The sequence below is a fragment of the Capra hircus genome, chromosome 27 (genome assembly GCF_001704415.2).
Source record: "Capra hircus breed San Clemente chromosome 27, ASM170441v1, whole genome shotgun sequence".
Taxonomy (NCBI): domain Eukaryota; kingdom Metazoa; phylum Chordata; class Mammalia; order Artiodactyla; family Bovidae; genus Capra; species Capra hircus.
In genome coordinates, this window is record NC_030834.1 from 8,344,158 (window position 1) to 8,363,610 (window position 19,453).

The 19,453-nt window shown below is 45.4% G+C and overlaps 1 protein-coding gene across 6 annotated transcripts in view; it reads left to right on the top strand.

The window, feature by feature from the left end:
• Positions 1–15,356, top strand: part of SLC20A2 (solute carrier family 20 member 2) — a 110,241-nt gene extending 94,885 nt beyond the window's left edge. For all 6 annotated transcript variants that reach the window (XM_018041867.1, XM_018041869.1, XM_018041866.1 and 3 more), the window contains 3 exons: positions 5,504–5,689; positions 6,868–6,952; positions 13,868–15,356. In XM_018041867.1, coding sequence (XP_017897356.1) covers positions 5,504–5,689; positions 6,868–6,952; positions 13,868–14,032 — 436 coding nt within the window. In that variant the 3' untranslated portion in view covers positions 14,033–15,356. The remainder of the gene's footprint in view (positions 1–5,503; positions 5,690–6,867; positions 6,953–13,867) is intronic.

Here is a 19,453-nt window from a genome sequence, read left to right on the forward strand (position 1 = left end):
GGCCTTCCCCTAGGGAGAAGGGAAACTCCCCAACTCCAGCCATCCTGTCTCACATAAGGAAGGAGCAAATGCTGAGAAACATACGAGGGATGGAAGGGTGGAATTAGGATTTTTTTTTTATTTTAAGTTATCTACACTTAACTTACATGGTTTATATGGTAAAGAATCTGCCTGCAATGTGGGAGACCTGGATTTGATCCCTGGGTCAGGAAGATCCCCTGGAGAAGGGAATGGCAACCTACTCCAGTATTCTTGACTGGAGAATCCCATGGTCAGAAGAGCCTAGGAGGCTATAGTCCATGGGGTGGCAAAGAGTCAGACACAACTGAATGACTAACACTTGCACACTTTCACACTATCAGTAAAGTAGTATAAAGTTATTACAAAGGGGATTTGGATTAACCCTAGGTATATATGGCAAGCTCTAGGGCAACCATTTTAGAAAGTTAGCAAAAAAAAAAAAAAAAAAAGTATAGCCAATATGCTAAGAAGGGAGAGAAAATGGAATCATATGGAATGCTCAGTTAAAACAACAGAAGGGGGGAAAAAAGGCAGATGACAAAAATAGGAACAAAGAACAAGGACAACAGACAGAAAGCACTGACAGATACGGTGGACGCTAATCCAGCTATGCTGGCAATCAGCTTGAATTTCAGTGATCCAGATGCACCAATTAAAAGACAAGAGATTATCAGAACGGATCAAAAAACACAACTCAACTCGCTGCTGTCTACCAGAAACCCACTTGAAATGTAAAAACACTTAGGTTAAAAAGAAATGGGATTAACTTTTCATGTGTTTGTTAGCCATCTGTATGTCTTCTTTGGAGAAACGTCTGTTTAATTCTTTGGCCCATTTTTTGATTGGGTCGTTTATTTTTCTGGAATTGAGCTGCATAAGTTGCTTGTATATTTTTGAGATTACTTGTTTGTCAGTTGCTTCATTAGCTATTATTTTCTCCCATTCTGAAGGCTGTCTTTTCACCTTGCTTATAGCTTCTTTTGTTGTGCAGAAGCTTTTAATTTTAATTAGGTCCCATTTGTTTATTTTTGCTTTTATTTCCAATATTCTGAGAGGTAGGTCATAGAGGATCCTGCTGTGATTTATGTCAGAGTGTTTTGCTTATGTTCTCCTCCAAGAGTTTTATGGTTTCTGGTCTTACATTTAGATCTTTAATCCATTTTGAGTTTATTTTTGTGAATGGTGTTAGAAAGTGATCTAGTTTCATTCTTTTACAAGTGGTTGACCAGTTTTCCCAGCACCACTTGTTAAAGAGATTGTCTTTTCTCCATTGTATATTCTTGCCTCCTTTGTCAAAGATAAGGTGTCCATAGGTGTGTGGCTTTATCTCTGGGCTTTCTATTTTGTTCCATTGATCTATATTTCTGTCTTTGTGCCAATACCATACTGTCTTGATGACTGTGGCTTTGTAGTAGAGCCTGAAGTCAGGCAGGTTGATTCCTCCAGTTCCATTCTTCTTTCTCATCACTCATTATCAGAGAAATGCAAATCAAAACCACAATGAGGTACCATTTCACTCCAGTCAGAATGGCTGCAATCCAAAAGTCTATAAGCAATAAATGCTGGAGAGGGTGTGGAGAAAAGGGAACCCTCTTACACTGTTGGTGGGAATGCAAACTAGTACAGCCACTATGGAGAACAGTGTGGAGATTCCTTAAAAAACTGCAAATAGAACTGCCTTATGACCCAGCAATCCCACTTCTGGGCATACACACCGAGGAAACCAGAATTGAAAGAGACACATGTACCCCAATGTTCATCGCAGCACTGTTTATAATAGCCAGGACATGGAAGCAACCTAGATGTCCATCAGCAGATGAATGGATAAGAAAGCTGTGGTACATATATATGGCAAGGAGTATTACTCAGCCATTAAAAAGAATACATTTGAATCAGTTCTAATGAGGTGGATGAAACTGGAGCCAATTATAGAGTGAAGTAAGCCAGAAAGAAAAACACCAATACAGTATACTAATGCATATATATGGAATTTAGAAAGATAGTAACGATAACCCTGTATGCGAGACAGCAGAAGAGACACAGATGTATAGAACAGTCTTTTGGACTCTGTGGGAGAGGGAGAGGGTGGGATGATTTGGGAGAATGGCATTGAAACATGTATACTATCATATAAGAAACGAATCACCAGTCTAAGTTCGATGCAGGATATAGGATGCTTGGGGCTGGTGCACTGGGATGACCCAGAGGGATGGTATGGGGAGGGAGGTGGGAGGGGGGTTCAGGACTGGGAACACGTGTACACCTGTGGCGGGTTCATGTTGATGTATGGCAAAACCAACACAGTATTGTAAAGTAATTAGCCCCCAGTTAAAATAAATAAATTTAAATTAAAAAAAAATAAATGGGGTTTAAAAAAGGAAAAAGAGTAAATGGAAGAAGGGAAGTATAGCATGCTAACACTAGAAGAAAGCAGGAGCAACTGTTGATTTCAGACAGAGGAGACGTGAATAGACCCAGCAGCAGAAATCAATGAGGACGCATTTGAGTGAAACAGACCATCAATCAACTACGTATAAATCAGTAACAAAAGAGATTAAACCACATACTTCTATATAACATTTGAAACAAAGAAGAAATACCAAGAGAAATGTTAAAATATGTTAAACTAAATGAAATTGAAAACACACCAAAATTTGTGGGAAGCAACAAAAACAATGCTTAGAAGAAAGTTTACAGCATTGAATTCATATAAAGCTGCTGCTGCTGCTAAGTCACTTCAGTCGTGTCCAACTCTGTGGCAGCCCACAGATGGCACAGCCCCTAGATGGCAGCCCATCAGGCTCCCCCACCCCTGGGATTCTCCAGGCAAGAACACTGGAGTGGGTTGCCATTGCCTTCTCCAATGCATGAAAGTGAAAAAGTGAAAGTGAAGTTGCTCAGTCATGTCTGACTCTTAGCAACCCCATGGACTGCAGCCTACCAGGCTCCTCCGTCCATGGGATTTTCCAGGCAAGAGTACTGGAATGGGTTGCCATTTCCTTCTCCAGAATTCATATAGTAGGAAAGAAGAAAGATGTAAAATCAATAACCTAAGTTTCCAGCCTAGGAAATGAAAAGCAAATGATTAATTAATCCAAAGTAAACAGAGGTAAAGAAATAATAATTAGAGCTAAATAAATGAAATTAAAATCAGGACATGAATGGATAAAAATCAGTGAAACTAAAAGCTGGGTCTTTGAAAATATTAATGATATTTATAGTCTTCTAGCCAGGCTACCTAAGGGAAAAGGAGAACACAAATTGCTGATGCCAGAAATGGAAAAGGAGATATCACTATAGATCTTATGGACCAAAAAAAAAAAGTCAATAATGCTATGAAAGCAATACTATGAATAATTTTATGTTCGCCAGTTTGATAAGCTAGATAAAATGGACCAGTTCTTGAAAGACAGAACCTGCCCAAACTCACACAAGAATAGACTACCTGATAGGCTTGTATCTATTAAGAAAATTAAGTCAGTAATTAACAGCCTTTCAAATCAGAAAGCACCAGGCCCAGATGGGTTTACTGGTGAATTCTACCAAGCTTCTAAGAAAGAAATTATACTTGTCTACAGTTTCTTTCAGAGGACAGAAGCAAAAGGAATACTTCCTCACTCATTCTTTTAGGCCAGCATTAACCTAATCCCACAACCAGACAAAGTCCTTAAGGGAAAACTGTAGACCAGCATTTCTCATGAAAGGGACCAGTGAAAGTGAAGTCACTCAGTCATGTCCAGCTCTTTGCAGCCCCGTGGACTGTAGACTACCACGCCCCGCTGTCCGTGCAAGAGTACGGGAGTGTGTGGCCATTTCCTTCTGCAGAGGATCTTCCCAACCCAGAGATCGAACCCAGGTCTTCTGCATTGTAGGCAGACTACCGTCTGAGCCACCAGGGGCTCCTAAGGATATGCTAGTATCTTAGGGCAGTATAGGATATGCTAAGGATGGATACATGTCAATTTGTCTAAACCCATAGAACATATATATCACCAAGAGTGAACTCTAATGTAAACTGTGGACTTCGAATTATTCCGACATGTCACTGTGGGTTCCTCAGTTGCAACTGATGTTCCACTCTGGTGGGAATGTTGTTGATGGGGAGACTTAAAGTCTTAAATAAAGTCTTAATTTTAAAAAGGCTGTGGAACCCTCCCCCCAAAAAAAGACAGTGTGTGCTTGTCAAGAGCCTGAGTGACAATTATGGGTCTCAGGGAGGGGTGAGCACCTGAGTGAATCCTAAACTCACATCCCAGTTCTGCTTCCTGCTAGTGACATGATTTTAGCATCAGTTTTCTCATCAGTAAAATAGGAGACCAATGCCTACTTCGCAGGGTTGGCCTGAGAAATAGATATATGTTTTGTGGTTCCTTTGTTGGGAGGCTGACATGGTTGCCCCACACTGGTAGTTGATGTTAGCAGCTGTGCTGGCAGTGAAAATGGAAAGAAATAGAGAAAGAAAGGAAGGAAAGAACTTGGTTTTTGTGTCCACTTCTTCTGATTTTTCAGTACCTTAAACATAACAGATCTCACCATCATGAAGATGGCTACTGTACAAACAAAGTAACAAGTGTGTGCAAGGACGTGAGAAATTTGAACCCTTGTGCACTGTTGGTGGAAATGTAAAATGGTGCGACCGCTGTGGAAAGCAGTCTGAGGGTTCCTCAAAAAATGGAGCAATTCCACCTCTGGGTATATACCCAAAAGGATGGAAAACAGGGCCTCAGAGATATCTGCACACCACACACCCAGTGGGATATAAAAAGGAAGGGCGTTGTGTCATATGCTACACCACCGATGAATCTTGAAGGCATTCTGATTATTATTATTCATGAAATAAGCTAGTCATGAAAAGACAATACCGTATGCTTGCACTTCCGTGAGAAACCTAGTATAGTCCATCAAATTCAGAGGCAGAGTAAACTGGTGGTTTCTGGGGGAAGGGGGAAAGGCCAAGAGAACTCTCATTTAATGGGTATAGTGGTTCAGATTTTCATGATTAAAAACTTTCTGGAGGCCTGTTTAACAACAGTGTGACTCTCCTTAACACTGCTGAACTGCGCAGTGGCAGCGGTTGCTCAGCCGCTCAGTCATGCCCAGCTCCTTGTCCACGTGGACTGCAGCATGCCAGGCTCCCCTGTCCTTCACTGTTGCCCCGAGTTTGCTCAGATTTACATCCATTGAGTCAGTGATGCTATCTAACCATCTCATCCTCTGCCACTCCCTTCTCGTTTTGCCTTCAGTCTTTCCCAGCATCAGCGCCTTTTCCAGTGACACTTAAAAACAGTCAATGGTAAATTTTTTGTTTATTTTAGCCGTAACCCCAAAAATGGCTAAATCGTTATCACTTACAGATTACACAGGCAAACCACAAATGCGGTAAGATAGGCTGTTCTCAAGACTGAGAAGTCACTGAATGTTGTGTACAGCGTCATCTGTAGGCATGGACATTTGTACAATTCACTTGTCTTTTTTCTCCTAGTAATGCCATCGGGCCCCTGGTGGCTCTGTGGCTGATTTATGAACAAGGTGCGGTCCTACAAGAAGCCGCGACTCCTGTCTGGCTGCTGTTTTATGGAGGGGTTGGAATTTGTACGGGCCTCTGGGTGTGGGGGAGACGAGTGATCCAGACCATGGGGAAAGACCTCACCCCCATCACGCCGTCCAGGTGAGCGGGGGTGGGGGTGGGGCGTGGTGTGGGGGTGGGGGGCAGCCTCGGAGCGGGTGTGTCGATGTTCCCCTGCACAGCCTGTTCTGGTTCGGGGGGGGGGGGGGGCGCGGTCCCCAGAGTGGGGCGTCTCCAAGCACCATCTCCCCCATCGCCCTCATGCTCTGCTGGCCCCCATCCACGGTGGCACTGAGATGGGGCAGACGCAGAAGGGAAGAGAAGACGCGAATCCACCTGCAGCCCCTGTTCCCATCCCACGGGGTGTCTTACCGGCCTGAGGTCCAGAAAACCCGTGGTAAAGGCGGGGCTGGGACTGCCTGTCCCCACACTCTGCTCACTGGCTCCACCTGCTGCCCGCAGGGGTGATTGCCTACATCCTTCCTGGGCTGCCTGGGCTCAGGGGGTGGGGTGGGGGGTGCCTTGCCCTGGGGTGGGGTCTGGAGCCTCCCACCTGGCTTCCTGTGGTCCTCCTTTGGAGATATTTAGATATATTAGGGGGTCAAATAAATCCACAAGAGAGTTTTCCAAGTACAACTAAAATTCAGAACTACATATTTTAAGGGCTTCCCTCATAGCTCAGTTGGTTAAGAAACTGCTTGCAATGCAGGAGACCTGGGTTTGATTCCTGGGTCAGGAAGATCCCGTGGAGAAGGGAATGGCAACCCACTCCAGTATTCTTGCCTAGAGAATCTCATGGACAGAGGAACCTGGCAGGCTACACCCCATGGGGTCGCAAGAGTCAGACACAACTTAGCGACTCAACCACCACCACCACCTATTATAAAAGGTCTTGAAATTCATTTTAACAAAACTCATTTTAACGAAAGATTCTAGCATTGATTTGAAAAAAAAAAAAGTAATCTGAGCAAAAAGTCACTCCTTTATAATAATAAGAACACATTTTTGAAACAAGAGTGTGGTTTTCCCTGTGTCCATTTAGAAACGATGTGTGTACAGTTTTCCTTGCAGCAGGTATTCCTGGCCCAGCTCCTTCAGGTGAGGTTTCTGAAAACCCATCAAGAAGACAGGACTTGCTCCTTAGGGCTGAGCGCGGCCTCACGGCGAGTGCCGTGTGATGCTGCCGCAATGTCCTGGCTCTGGTGCCGTGAGGCCCAGTCCACCCGGAGGTTCTGGCGAGCCCCTGGCAGCGCCCTGACGGCCTCCCGTCTCCCCCACAGCGGCTTCACCATCGAGCTGGCCTCGGCCTTCACCGTGGTCATCGCCTCCAACATCGGGCTGCCAGTCAGCACCACGCACTGCAAGGTAGGCGGGCTGGCCTGGTCACCAGGGCAAGGTGGTGGGGGTAGTCGGGGCGGCTCTGGGTGTGCTCTCAGGGATGGGAGAGTCACTTGGGGTCTCCCAGGGAGGCCATTTTTTTCTCAGCAGCCCCTCTGGGCCCTCCCCGCCCTCCTTCCCTGTGTCCTGGTTCTCTCACTGGGGGTTTTGCACTGAGGTCCTGTGTCCATGAAACATGCTCGTAGGCCTGGGTAGGGTGTGGAGGGGTGCATCACTCAGACCCCGCCACCCCCTCTGAAGGCCTGGGAGTGGGCAGGGGACAGACATAGGCACAAATCGCTCCTGTAAGCATAAGACGTGGTTGTTTCAGTTTTCTCTTCTGTATGGTGGTCAGAGCGACCTTATTGCCTTCAAGTCAATTGCAGATGATATTAACCACTATTACTATCCGGCTCTAGAGCTCAGGGTGAGAGGGAATTAATTCCTTGTCTAGTGCTGAGATGTTGGAGCTGCAAGGAGCCTTAAAGATGAAGAAAGAGGAAACAGGCTCTGGGAGTTGTCCAAGGGAGCCCCAGGATGGGCCAGGCTGGAACCCAAGTCTGCTAACCCGGGGCTGCCAAATACCTAGGAGAATTCTGAAATATCCCCAGGGGCCTCCGGTAGACAAACATAGCCACTAACTTCAGCAAAACAGAGGCCCTTGCAGATTTTCCTAGGTCCAGTGACTCGTGTCATTCAAGAGAAACTCACCTGTTCTGCTGTGTGTGCAGTGCTGTCCTGGGCACCGAGGGACCATGGGGACCACGACGACACGGCCCCCCACACCCAGTCTCAAAACTCCCACCCATGTGTCTGCAAACAAGCACTGCTAAGTGTGAAAGGCTTACAAAAAAGTGAAATAAGGCCATTTGTAGCAACAGGGATGGACCTAGAGGTTTTCATATTAAGTGAATTAAGTCAGACAGAGAAAGACAAATATCGTATGCTATCACTTATGCATTGAATCTAATTAACAATGATACAGATGAACTCATTTACAAAACAAAAACAGACTCACAGACGTAGAAAAACTTACGGTTACCAAAGGGGTAAGGGAAAAGGAGCGATAGATTAAGAGTCTGGAATTGACAGATACACACTACTATATATGAAACATAAACAGGGGCCTATTGCACAGGAACTAAGCTTAATATGTTATAATAACCTATAGCAGACGAGAACCTGTATATATATATATATATATATATATATATATATATATATATATATAACTGAATCACTTTACACCTGAAACTAACATAACATTGTAAATCAACTATAATTCAAATAACTACAAACAGGATCACTAGCCTCTAGGTTTCAGTTATCTAATCTGGAAAATGGAAAGACCACCTTAGATGACTTTAATACAGATGCTGTCTGGTTCCCCTACTTCTCAGTAATTCTGTTGCTGTTAGTGCTTGATGATGAGCTTAATCTGGAAACATACTCAAAAAGTTGAAATGACAGCAGAGAATACCACCTTATATCAACAAAAGACCTCATTAATAGTGAAGCCATGGGACTCCGGGCCCTTTGTGATCCAAATAACGTAGCAACTGAAAATACAAGGCAAAAGCTGTTAGAACTCAGAAATTACTATGTCTAAGTCTGTGACAAATGAAGAAGACAGAAGTACTTGGGAATGTAAAGGATTTGAATAGATTTATAGTGGTGTAACTGGGCTTCCCTGGTAATTCAGATGGTAAAGAATCTGCCTGCAATGCAAGAGACTTGGGTTCAATTTCTGAGTCAGGAAGACCCCCCTGGAGAAGAGAATGGCTACCCACTCCAATGTTCTTACCTGGAGAATCCCCATGGACAGAGGAGCCTGGCAGGATACAGTCCATAGGGTCGCAAAGAGTTGGACACGACTGAAGCTGCTTAGTATATATACTTAGCAAGCACACATGACAAATAATATGAAACAAGAAGTGGGGAGGGGGAGCGGAAAACCTGATCAGAACAGTAGGAAGAAAGTAAGGAAGTTCTCCAAAAACAATTCTCACTTGAAAAGGCGAAAGGAGGAGAATGCTGCTTGACTCTAGATCTTGACGGAGTCGCTGGTTAACCTTTTCCATCTTAGAAGAGAAAATTCTCACATTAAATGAACTTGCCATAATATAGGAGAAAATAAAACAGGAAGCCCTCCAATTTGTTCTATGAAACATATACTGAATAACCTAATATTGAAACCTGATTGAAAACACCACAAACAGTCAAAGCTGTATTTCCAGATGTATGTTGATTAAAAAAAAAAAAAGCCTTTAAGTAAGATGCTAATAAATAACATCAACACTATTATAAAAGAACATTTCAACAGGACCACATTGATCTTCTGGGTTGTCAGAAAGTCGGCTCTGAGCAGGACACGTTTTAATCTGCTGCCGATACCTACACGGGGCAGGCCCCTCACAGAGCTCAAGAAATGGGTGTTTACAGATGTCTTCAATATAATAGGGTTCATCGATCCATTAGAAAATGGCATATGGTTGTCTGTTGAGCTCCACTCCAAAAAGACATTTAATAAAATTCAGCATGGATTTCTAAGATATTCCTGGAATTCAGTAAAAATGACCAAGTTTGCAATTAAAAAAAAAAAAAAAAACACAAAAATTTAGAACTTTTGCCTGTCAGCAATATCCAGTAAGAAAATGAGATAAAAACAAAGAACTCCTCCATAGTTGGAACAAAAATAAAAGGTACTTCAGAAAAATCCTAATGAAGTGAGAGATGTACAGGGAAAAAACACAAAGCTTTGCTCACAGGTCAAAGAAAACCTGGGTATGAGACACACTGTGTCATTGGGTAGGGAACTAGGTTTTATAAAGATGTCAGTTCTCCTCAAACACAACGCCAACCAAATTCTTACGACTTTACAAACTAAGGCTGCAGTTAATTTTGTGGGCTAAATTAGCAGGAATATAAAATGATCTACATAGAGAAACAATGACGAGGGAACAGCCTGACCAGATAGGAAGTCTGTCACAAGCAAACAGGAGGCAAGAGGATGGGGAGAGAGGGCAGATGGGCGGAGAGTTTCAGGACTGTACACTTAAAAAGTGTTAACATGACAGATTTTTGTGTTGTGTATTTTACGACAATAATAAGAAATTAGATACTTGTATAAAAAAGTAGATAGAACCTAGTACATATGAGCATGTACTTTGAGGAGGAAAATTTTGACCAGTGAGTGATGTTGGATAACTGGCTTTCCCTCTAGAGAAACAAATTCAGACCCACAGTTGTCAAAATACATGCTTTACAACGTGCAAAATCTGATGGCTTAAATAATATTTTAAAATTACTTTAGAATAAAATAGAATTTTATTTTAGAAAATTTAAAATAAATGAGAGTTATGGGCTTCCCTGGTGGATCAGTGGTAAAGAATCCACCTGGCAATGCAGGAGACATGGGTTTGATCCCTGATCCAGGAAGATCTCACCTGCTACAGGGTAGCTAAGCCCGTGCGCCACAACTCCTGAGCCTGTGCTCTAGAGCCCGGGAGCCGCACCTACTGTGCCCACGGGCCCTAGAGCCCGTGCTTCGCCAACAAGAGGAGTGACCACAATGAGAAGCTTGTGCATCACAACTAGAAAGTAGCCCCATTTGCCGCAACTAGAGAAAAACCCACACATCAACAGAGACCCAGCATGGCCAAAAGTAAGTATTTTTAAATAAAAGAATGAGTTAAATATCAAATATCCAAGCCAAAGATAAATCACAGGGAAAAAGTATAGCATATTTTAGTGTATGAAATTAGAAATTTTAAAATGAAAGCAAAAATACTGGCTTGAGAAAATATTTGCATTAAATATCAGTTAATATTTATTTAAACAGCACATAAACAAATAAGATCTTAAATGACCTGGATAACCATGATGTGTAGTCTCTCAGAGCCAGACATCCTGGAGTGAGAAGTCAGGTGGGCCTTAGGAAGCACTGCTGCCAGTGAAGCTGGTGGTGGTGGTGATAGAATTCCAGCAGAGCTATTTCACATCCTGAAAGATGATGCTATTAAAGTGCTACACTGAATATGTCAGCAAAATTGGAAAACCCAGCAGTGGCCACAGGACTGGAAAAGGTCAATCCTCATCCCAGTCCCCAACAAAGGCAGCACTAAAGGGCGTTCAGACTGCCGGGCAGCTGCACTCCTCTCCGCGCCAGTAAGGTATGCACAAAATCCTCCAAGCCAGGCTTCAGCATTACATGAACCGCACACTTCCAGATGTTCAAGCTGGGTTTAGAATAGGCAGAGGAACCAGAGACCAAACTGCCAACATTTACTGGATCATAGAGAGAATATTCCAGAAAAACATCCACCTCTGTCTCATGGACTACACTAAAGCCTTTGACTTTGTGGATCATAACAAACTGGGAAAACACTTGGAGAGGTGGGAATACCAGACCATCTTAGCTGTCTGAGAAACCTGTATGCAGGTCAAGAAGCAAATTAGGACCCTGTGTGGAACAACTGACTGATTCAGTCAGGATTGAGAAAGGAGTACAACAAGGCTGTTTATTGTCACCCTGTTTGAATAACTTATATACAGAGCACATCATGTGAAATACCTGGCTGGACGAAGCACAAGCTGGAATCAAGAGTGCCGGGAGAAGTGTCAGCCTCAGATATGCAGATGATGCCCCTCTAATGGCAGACAGTGAAGAACCAGAGTCTCTTGAGGGTAAAGGAGAAGAGTGAAAAACCCAGCTCAAAACTCAATATTAAAGAAACTAAGATCGTGGCATCTGGTCCCATCACTTCATGGCAAATACAGGGGAAAAGGTAGAAGCGGTGACAGGTTTCCTCTTGGGCTCTAAAATCACTGCGGATGGTGACTGCAGCCGTGAAGTTAGAAGACCACTGCTTCTTGGCAGGAAAGCTATGACAAACCTAGACAGTGCGTTAAGAAGCAGAGACATGACTTTGCCAACAAAGGTCTGTATAGTCAAGCTATGGTCTTTCCAGTAGCCATGTATGGATGTGAGAATTGGACTATAAAGAAGGCTGAACATCGACGAACTGATGCTTTTGAACTGTGGTGCTGGAGAAGACTCTGGAGAGTCCCTTGGACTGCAGAGAGAAAACATGTCAGTCCTAAAGGAAGTCAGCCCTCAATAATCTTTGGAAGAACTGATGGTGAAGCTGAAGCTCCAGTACTTTGGCCACCTGATGTGAAGAGCTGACTCACTGGAAAAGACCCTGATGCTGGGAGAGATTGAGGGCAGGAGGAGAAGGGGGCAGGAGAGGATGAGATGGTTGGATGGCATCACCAATGCAGTGGACATGCACTTGGGCAAACTCTGGGAGATGGCTGGGGACAGGAAGGCCTGGCGCGCTGCTGTCCGTGGGGTCTCAGAGAGTCAGACTCAGCAACTGAGCAGCAATACATCGAGACACATTCAGATTCCAATATGTAAATGGGCAAAATACACGAAAGACCTTCTGTTATCAGGTGTTATTTCAACTGTTTTTTAATATAATTCATGTAAAATATTGTAGTTTTAGGTGTGCAACATAATAATTTGGTATTTTATAATGATACCCCATGCAAAGTTATTATAAAATGTTGACTATATTCCCCATGCTGTGTATCACATCCTTGTAATTTATTTTATGCCTAGTGATTTGTACCCTTTAACCTCCTTCACCTATTTTATTCCCCTCTGGTTACTACTAATTTGTTCTGATTCTATGACTCTCTTTTTTGTTACACTTATTTTGTTAGATTCCATATATAAGTAAAAATATACAAAATTTGGGTCTCTGACATATTCCACTAAGTGTAATACCTTCCAGGTTCATCTATATTGTTGCAAATGGCAGAATTTCATTGTTTTATGGCTGAGTGGTATTCCTATCTGTGTGTGTGTGTACCATTTCTCCTTTATCCATTTATCTATTGATAGACACTTAGGTTGCTTCCATATCTTTGTTATTGTATGTAAATAATATTGGGGTGCACACGTTTTCAAATTAGTGTTTTAGTTTTCTTTCGATAAATACCCGTGAGTGGAATTGCTGGATCGTATAGTAGTTTGTATTTCCAATTTTTTATGGAACCTCCCTACAGTGGATACATCAATTTACATTTCCTCCAGCAGTGTACGGGAGTTCCCTTTTCTCTACACCCTTGCCAGCATTTGTTATCTGTGGTCTTTTTGATGATAGCTGTTCTGACAGGTGATGGCTCATTATGGTTCTGATTTGTATTTCCTGGATGATTAGTGATGTTGAGCAGCTTTTCATGTGGCTGCTGGCCATCTGCATGTCTTTTTGAGAAAAATGCCTACTTAGGTCTTCTGCCCATATTTTAATCAGGTTGCTTTTTATATTGGATTGTATGAACTGTTGCCCTCTTCTCCTCCTGCCCTCCATTTTTCCCTGCATCAGGGTCTTTTCTGGTGTAATCATGACATTGTTGCTACTCCTACTCCCTACACCCTCTGGAAGTGTTTTATCTTCCACAGACTGAGCCACATGGATTAGATCTTTGCCAAGATTTCCAGCTCCAACGTTTTATGATGCTTTTATTCTAGGAGAAGGGTGACGTTACTGCCATTCCATTGTGTACTTACAGGGGGCTCACCACTGTAATCAAGTCTCCTGCCTGGAGAATATTCAAAATAAGGGCCATCCCAGCTGGCTGACGGAGCTCAGGGAGAACAGGAGACATCTACTTGGCTGAGCATCCATTCAATAGAGCAGAACACACGTGGGAAAGTGCTTCAGAACTGTCCTCTGGACAGAGTGATCCTAAAATAATTCTAGCTAAAATCTAACAAGTGTCTTTAAAAGCTTCTCATCAGATTTAGGGGAAAGAACAGGCCATCTTATGCCACTGGTTGAACGTAGATTGCGTCTCACCTCGGCTCGCTCTGACATGCCTGTGTCCCTCCAGGTGGGCTCGGTGGTGGCGGTGGGCTGGATCCGCTCGCGGAAGGCCGTGGACTGGCGCCTCTTCCGCAACATCTTCGTGGCGTGGTTCGTGACGGTGCCCGTGGCCGGGCTGTTCAGTGCTGCTATCATGGCTCTCCTCATACACGGGATCCTGCCGTTCGTGTGATCGCTCCTCGGCGGCCAGCAAACGAGGGATGGTCCGGGGCGTGTGCGTGGGTGGTGTGGGCTCACAAGCACACGCCGTGCCCACGCGCGGGCTGTCCCCCGGCCAGCGCCTCCACACCCCTCTCAGATGTTCCAGACCACACTGTCCACCTAGGCGTAGAGTCATCGTCCAGAGCTAACTTAACTACTGTACATAATACTGTGCGTTCAACTGGTATCATGGCGACATAACATGGTGCGGTTACTTATACATTAAATATATATTGTATACATAGAATAATAGCTAGTATTATTTCAGACATGCTTGAGATGGGAGTGGAGCTACCTGCCTAGATTTCAATATTCAACAAATCTTTGTACATACCGATTTCAGTGGCAGATTTTAAGAACTTTTTAAAAGGAAAGTGTAGATTGGAAGATGGTGTTTTTTTCCCCGTTTAATATACTGTAATGTAAGTGAGACACAGGATGAAGGAGGCCTGTTTGGGAAGGTGTCCATGTGCTGTTGACTCATACTGGAACAGGAGTTCACAAGTGCTTTCACTGAAGAATTTGTTCATATACTGTGTATTGATTATGTAATATATCATGAATTGCTTCTGTAAATACTTAAAACTGTAATTTTTTAATGGTGTGCTCCCCTTATACTTTTTTGATCAGAGAATTTTGGAAAGTACCAAAGAAGCAGCGGAATAGTTTGCCAGTATTATATTTTCATACTGTTTGTGCCCCCCCCCCCGCCCCCACTTTCTCACTAATCCCAGCATTAACCCTGGGGGCGGCGAGACCACCACCTGGAGCAGGGTGTATGGTGCGATGCCAGCCCCCACCATGGGCACGTCCCCCTTCCGGCCCCCCACTGCGGCCCGTGCCAGATCCTGGCCCCTCGACGGTGTCAGCGTAGAGGAGGTACTGACGCGAGGAGGCGTGAGCGAGCGCTACACGTCAAGTCCAGGTTAAACTCCCGCCCCCTCCTCCCCTGCAGCCTGAAGAATGGGGCTCTGACCTCAGTCATGAGGCAAGTGCTCTGGCCTAGAAATTCGGGAGTGGGGAGGGTTGGCCTGTTAGGCAATACACTGGACTTGAGGACTGCCTTGAGGAGGCGGAGCATCCTTCACGGAGCGGAGCATCCCTGGTTGCTCTGCTGTGGTCCCCACTGGAGTCCTCTTTTTTTTTGATAGCGGGAGGAAGTACGACTAATGCAAGAGCCTGAAACTGTGGAAATGCTGCTAAACTTTTATATTGACAAACACTTTCTCGGTACTTCATTGTGATTTTGCATTAATCAACCATATTAAATTTATAATTAAAAATGCCCCTCAAAAGTTTGCCTCTGAAGTCTTTTTCTACATACCTATGTTTTTTCTGAGTTTCCACAAAAATAAAAGCTATAATTCGTTTGCTTTTATTTTTCAAATACCTTTTTTTCCCCCTCTTATTTTACTACTGTTACCTGTTTGTGCCCAAAATACACGAGGGGAAAGAATGGCCCACAGCCCGGCCACGCATTCTCACACACTGGGCCTTCAGTGCTGAGCCGTCTGCCAAGAGAGCTGGTCCCCGATGGGACCTCTGTCACACTCTGCTCGGTCTTCCCACTTCACACTTTTTTTTTAAAGGAACTTCTCTAAGACTGTTATTTATGTTTGGTTACACTGGGTCTTTGTTGCTGCATGCAGGCTTTCTCTAGCTGCGGCGAGCAACTAGACTGAACCTGTGCCCCCGGTGTTGGCAGGCGGATTCCTAACCACTGGACCACCAGGGAAGCCCCCTGCTTCACTCTTAAGTCAGCCAGACTCAGCAGCACTGGGGCTGCAGCTCGCCCGTCTAGGGCTGAGGACCTGGCCAGAGCCCACGTCCTGTCTCCCCTCTTGGCTCGAGCAGCCCAGAACACAAGGACACAGCTCCCTGGAGCCTCAGGACCTTCAGAAGGAACTGCCAGCCTCTGTGGCAGAAGCCATGCTCTCTGTCTCCTTCTGGGGCCGGGAAGGTAGGGGAGGAGGAGGGCTGGCCAGGTGGAAACAGTTCTTCCTCTCCACAAAGAGACTTGCCTGCCCTGATTTTTAACTGGTACTTCAGGCCTTTCATGGCCCTGCTTTAGATAAAACTATAAAGAAAGTTCTGTTTCCTCCTAAACTTTATAAGAAAAATAACAGCACAACACGGTGTCAGCAAGCTGAGTCCTGGCAGAAGGGCTGCTGTCTCAGTCTCACAGCCAGGGTGACAGAGGCCCCGATACAAAGCAAGACGAATGTCACAACCACACGGGGCCCTGCAAGAGAATTGTTTCAGATGGAGACACACAGGCTGCAAGGATGGAGAAAGAAACTCCCTACAAATGGAGACAGAGAAAGCTGGGAAAGCAATACTCCTATCAGTCAAAACAGAATTCAGAGACTAACAAAAAAGACAAGGACATTACATAATAATCCAGGGATTCATCCAAGATCAATTCAAAAAGATGTAACAACTGTGAGTATATACACACCTAACATAGGAGCAGCTCACTCCACAGTGCAAAGATTAACGGACATAAAGGGAGGAACTAACATTAACACAGTATCAGGAAGGGACTTGGGCACCTAACTTACATCAATGGATGGACAGAAAATCAACCCAGAAACACTGGCTTTCGGGCCAGTCTCTGCATTGTTGTTTATATATATAATATTCTATCCCAAAGCAGCAGAATACACATTAGTTTCAAGTGCACAAGTAACAATCTCCAGGATAGATCACAGGCTAGGCCACAAATCAATTCACAGTAAATTTAACAAAAGTGAAATCCTGTCAATCCTCTTTTCCAGCCACTGCACTGAGACTAGCCAGTGACAAAACAGCACGCAGAGACAAGCCTTGCCCACTGCGCCATCTCCCTGCCGCCCCCGAATTACCTAACTGGGATGACCTCTCGCCCCCATGAAGGCAGAGGAGGGACCCTCCCAAGGGGACGGGATGCTAACAGTCTTTCCTTTGAGTTAATCAGCCTCTTCCTCTAAAAATGCACACACTTGTCAGACCAGGGACCCTCCTGCATCCCTGACATCTTACTGTGCTGAAGTTTTGTCAACACACGCTCTGCGGTGCAGAGACAGGGGCGTGGAACTGAGGGGCTCCTGGGGAATGCAGCCTCCCAGCCCAGCCTCCCGTCTCTTCAGGGCAGAGCCTGCACGAAGCACAGGCTGTAGACCATCAACAGAGCCAGAGCAGGATGCATTTGCTAGTCATTTCCCAAGGCCAGCAATCTAGAGGTTAAACCAAACTGAATGTCAATTCCAGACTGTGAGCTGGGAGGTTATTGAGGAAGAGAGGGAGGCAGTCAAAAGGAACAAGACAGACTGACCTCCAGGGCAGGAGGCCTGGACCCCACAGCTAGGCTGGCGCCTTCTGCTGGCAGACAAGAGTGGCACCCAGTGGTGTCAAGTGTAGTTGCAATCATGTCCGTCTTTCCAGAACCTTTTTAAATTGCAGCAGTGAAGTCACCTCACAGAGTGTTTATTATATCATAATTGAAAGTTGTCAGAAAGGTCAGGAGTTCTCTGTGCCACTTTGATGGCCAGAGGAGTACCTGCCAGAGGAGAACCTCAGTCTGGATGCAGAAACCCCAGACCAGGCCCACCATTTACTCAGGCCCACATTCACTGAATAAATGTCCACTATGTGCCCATCATGTGCCAAGTGCTGGCCTAGCCACAGGACACAAGGCGGCAGGCCTCTTGGAGCTCATCCTCAGGGGAGGTGGGTGAGCAAAACCACCAACACGAGGTGTGACTGGCCCCCCGTGGGAGTGTGCCCAGGAGGCAGGAGCTGGGGTGGCAGGGGGGCTTTCACAGAAGAGGCAGAATGTTGCCAGAGACACCAAGAGCACCAGGATGGTGACAGCACTGCTTCCCTGGGGAGATGCTGTTTCACAGCCCGCAGAGCAGCTGAAAAGCACATCTGACAGGCCGCTCACAGCAAAGGTCTGTAGGTGGTCAGCCACCCACCGGAGGCCAAACAAGCTGGTCAGATAGTGAGGCTGCAGAGGCAAGACTGAGGATGGCGGCAGGGTAAAATCAATTGATGTTAAAAGGGAAGGTCAACTAATGGTGAGGCCACAGGAGTTGTAAGGCTAACAGGGGCCGGGGGTAGGGAAGGAGAGGGGGACCTGGGGAGCAGAGGGGAAGTGCTGAGGGGCATTTTACGGGGGACAGCAGAGCTGGTGAGCATCTCAGCACCAGCGCACTGCTGAGGCTCCCTCTCCTGGGCAACTGCACTCCAGATGCCTGTAGTCACCGTGAGGAGCCAGCACAGGGCCTGGCACAGACGCTCAAACATGCTCTCCTTTCTGCTACGACTGTTGTGACGGGGGTACTCAGATCACAGCCCAGCAGCTGTACAATCCCACGGAGCTGCGGAATAGAGGCTGAACTCCACATCCTTCTGTTCATGTCTGGGTTACCGTATCAACATAAAGACTGGCTCTTCGGCTCTACAAGAAGAAATCACTTAAAAAAAACACGCAAGGAAGGGAAAAAACACTGACCTGCAGCAACCTTCCCACTTACCTCGGGCTATAAATACAACTACCCTCATCAGACAAGTTAATGAAGCGTATGAGGGAGCATCTCATCGGCGGTTTTCTGCATCTCCTCGGACGCCAGCATTTCCATCCCCTGCCCTTACAACTGCCCGGCTGAAGAGACGCCCACAATGACAGCCTCTAAGCCCAGGAACCACCAGGGTGGCCCAGCCAGCCCAGCTCAGCGTCCCATCCACACTCAGGTTGCAGAGTTCTCCCTGAAAGACACAGGCATCCCCTACACAGAATGAATTCGTCGTTTACCCCCTCATCCCTTCTCCTTTTCTGTTATAATCTCCCGTGAGGGCGGTTCAACCCACAGAGACAATGAGAAAATAAAACTTTATCGTGTGGCTGGTATCACAGATGATACCTGACATTAGAAGTGGGAGCTGGAATCTGGATTCTCGTAGAGAACCTGTGGTGGTGGCAGGGAAGTGCCCTGCAGCACCAACATTTTCCAAAAGCAGTCGTGTCCAGCTGTTCTTAAGATGACTGACTTGGGAGTGAGGAATCTGAACACGCCAACCGGAGAATTATAAGTATCAGTGGACCCATGAAAACAGCCTCGTCTCACTGGCCATTAGGGAAATACTGTTGAGACATTTTTCCTCTAAAAGTGGTAAAAAAAATCTTTAAGTCTGTTAACATTCAGCGTTTTTGCGGATGCAGGAGAATAGGCACCCTGACCACCATTGGTAGAAACACAGGTTGGCACCGAATTTCTAAAGGGTGACTTTGCGCTACTAACCAAATTGGCACAGTACCTATGACTCAGCACCTAACTGCCAGACACTGACCCTGTGGACTTGCACTAATACAGCAGCCACAGTTGTGCACGTGGCTGTGCGATTTTATAAA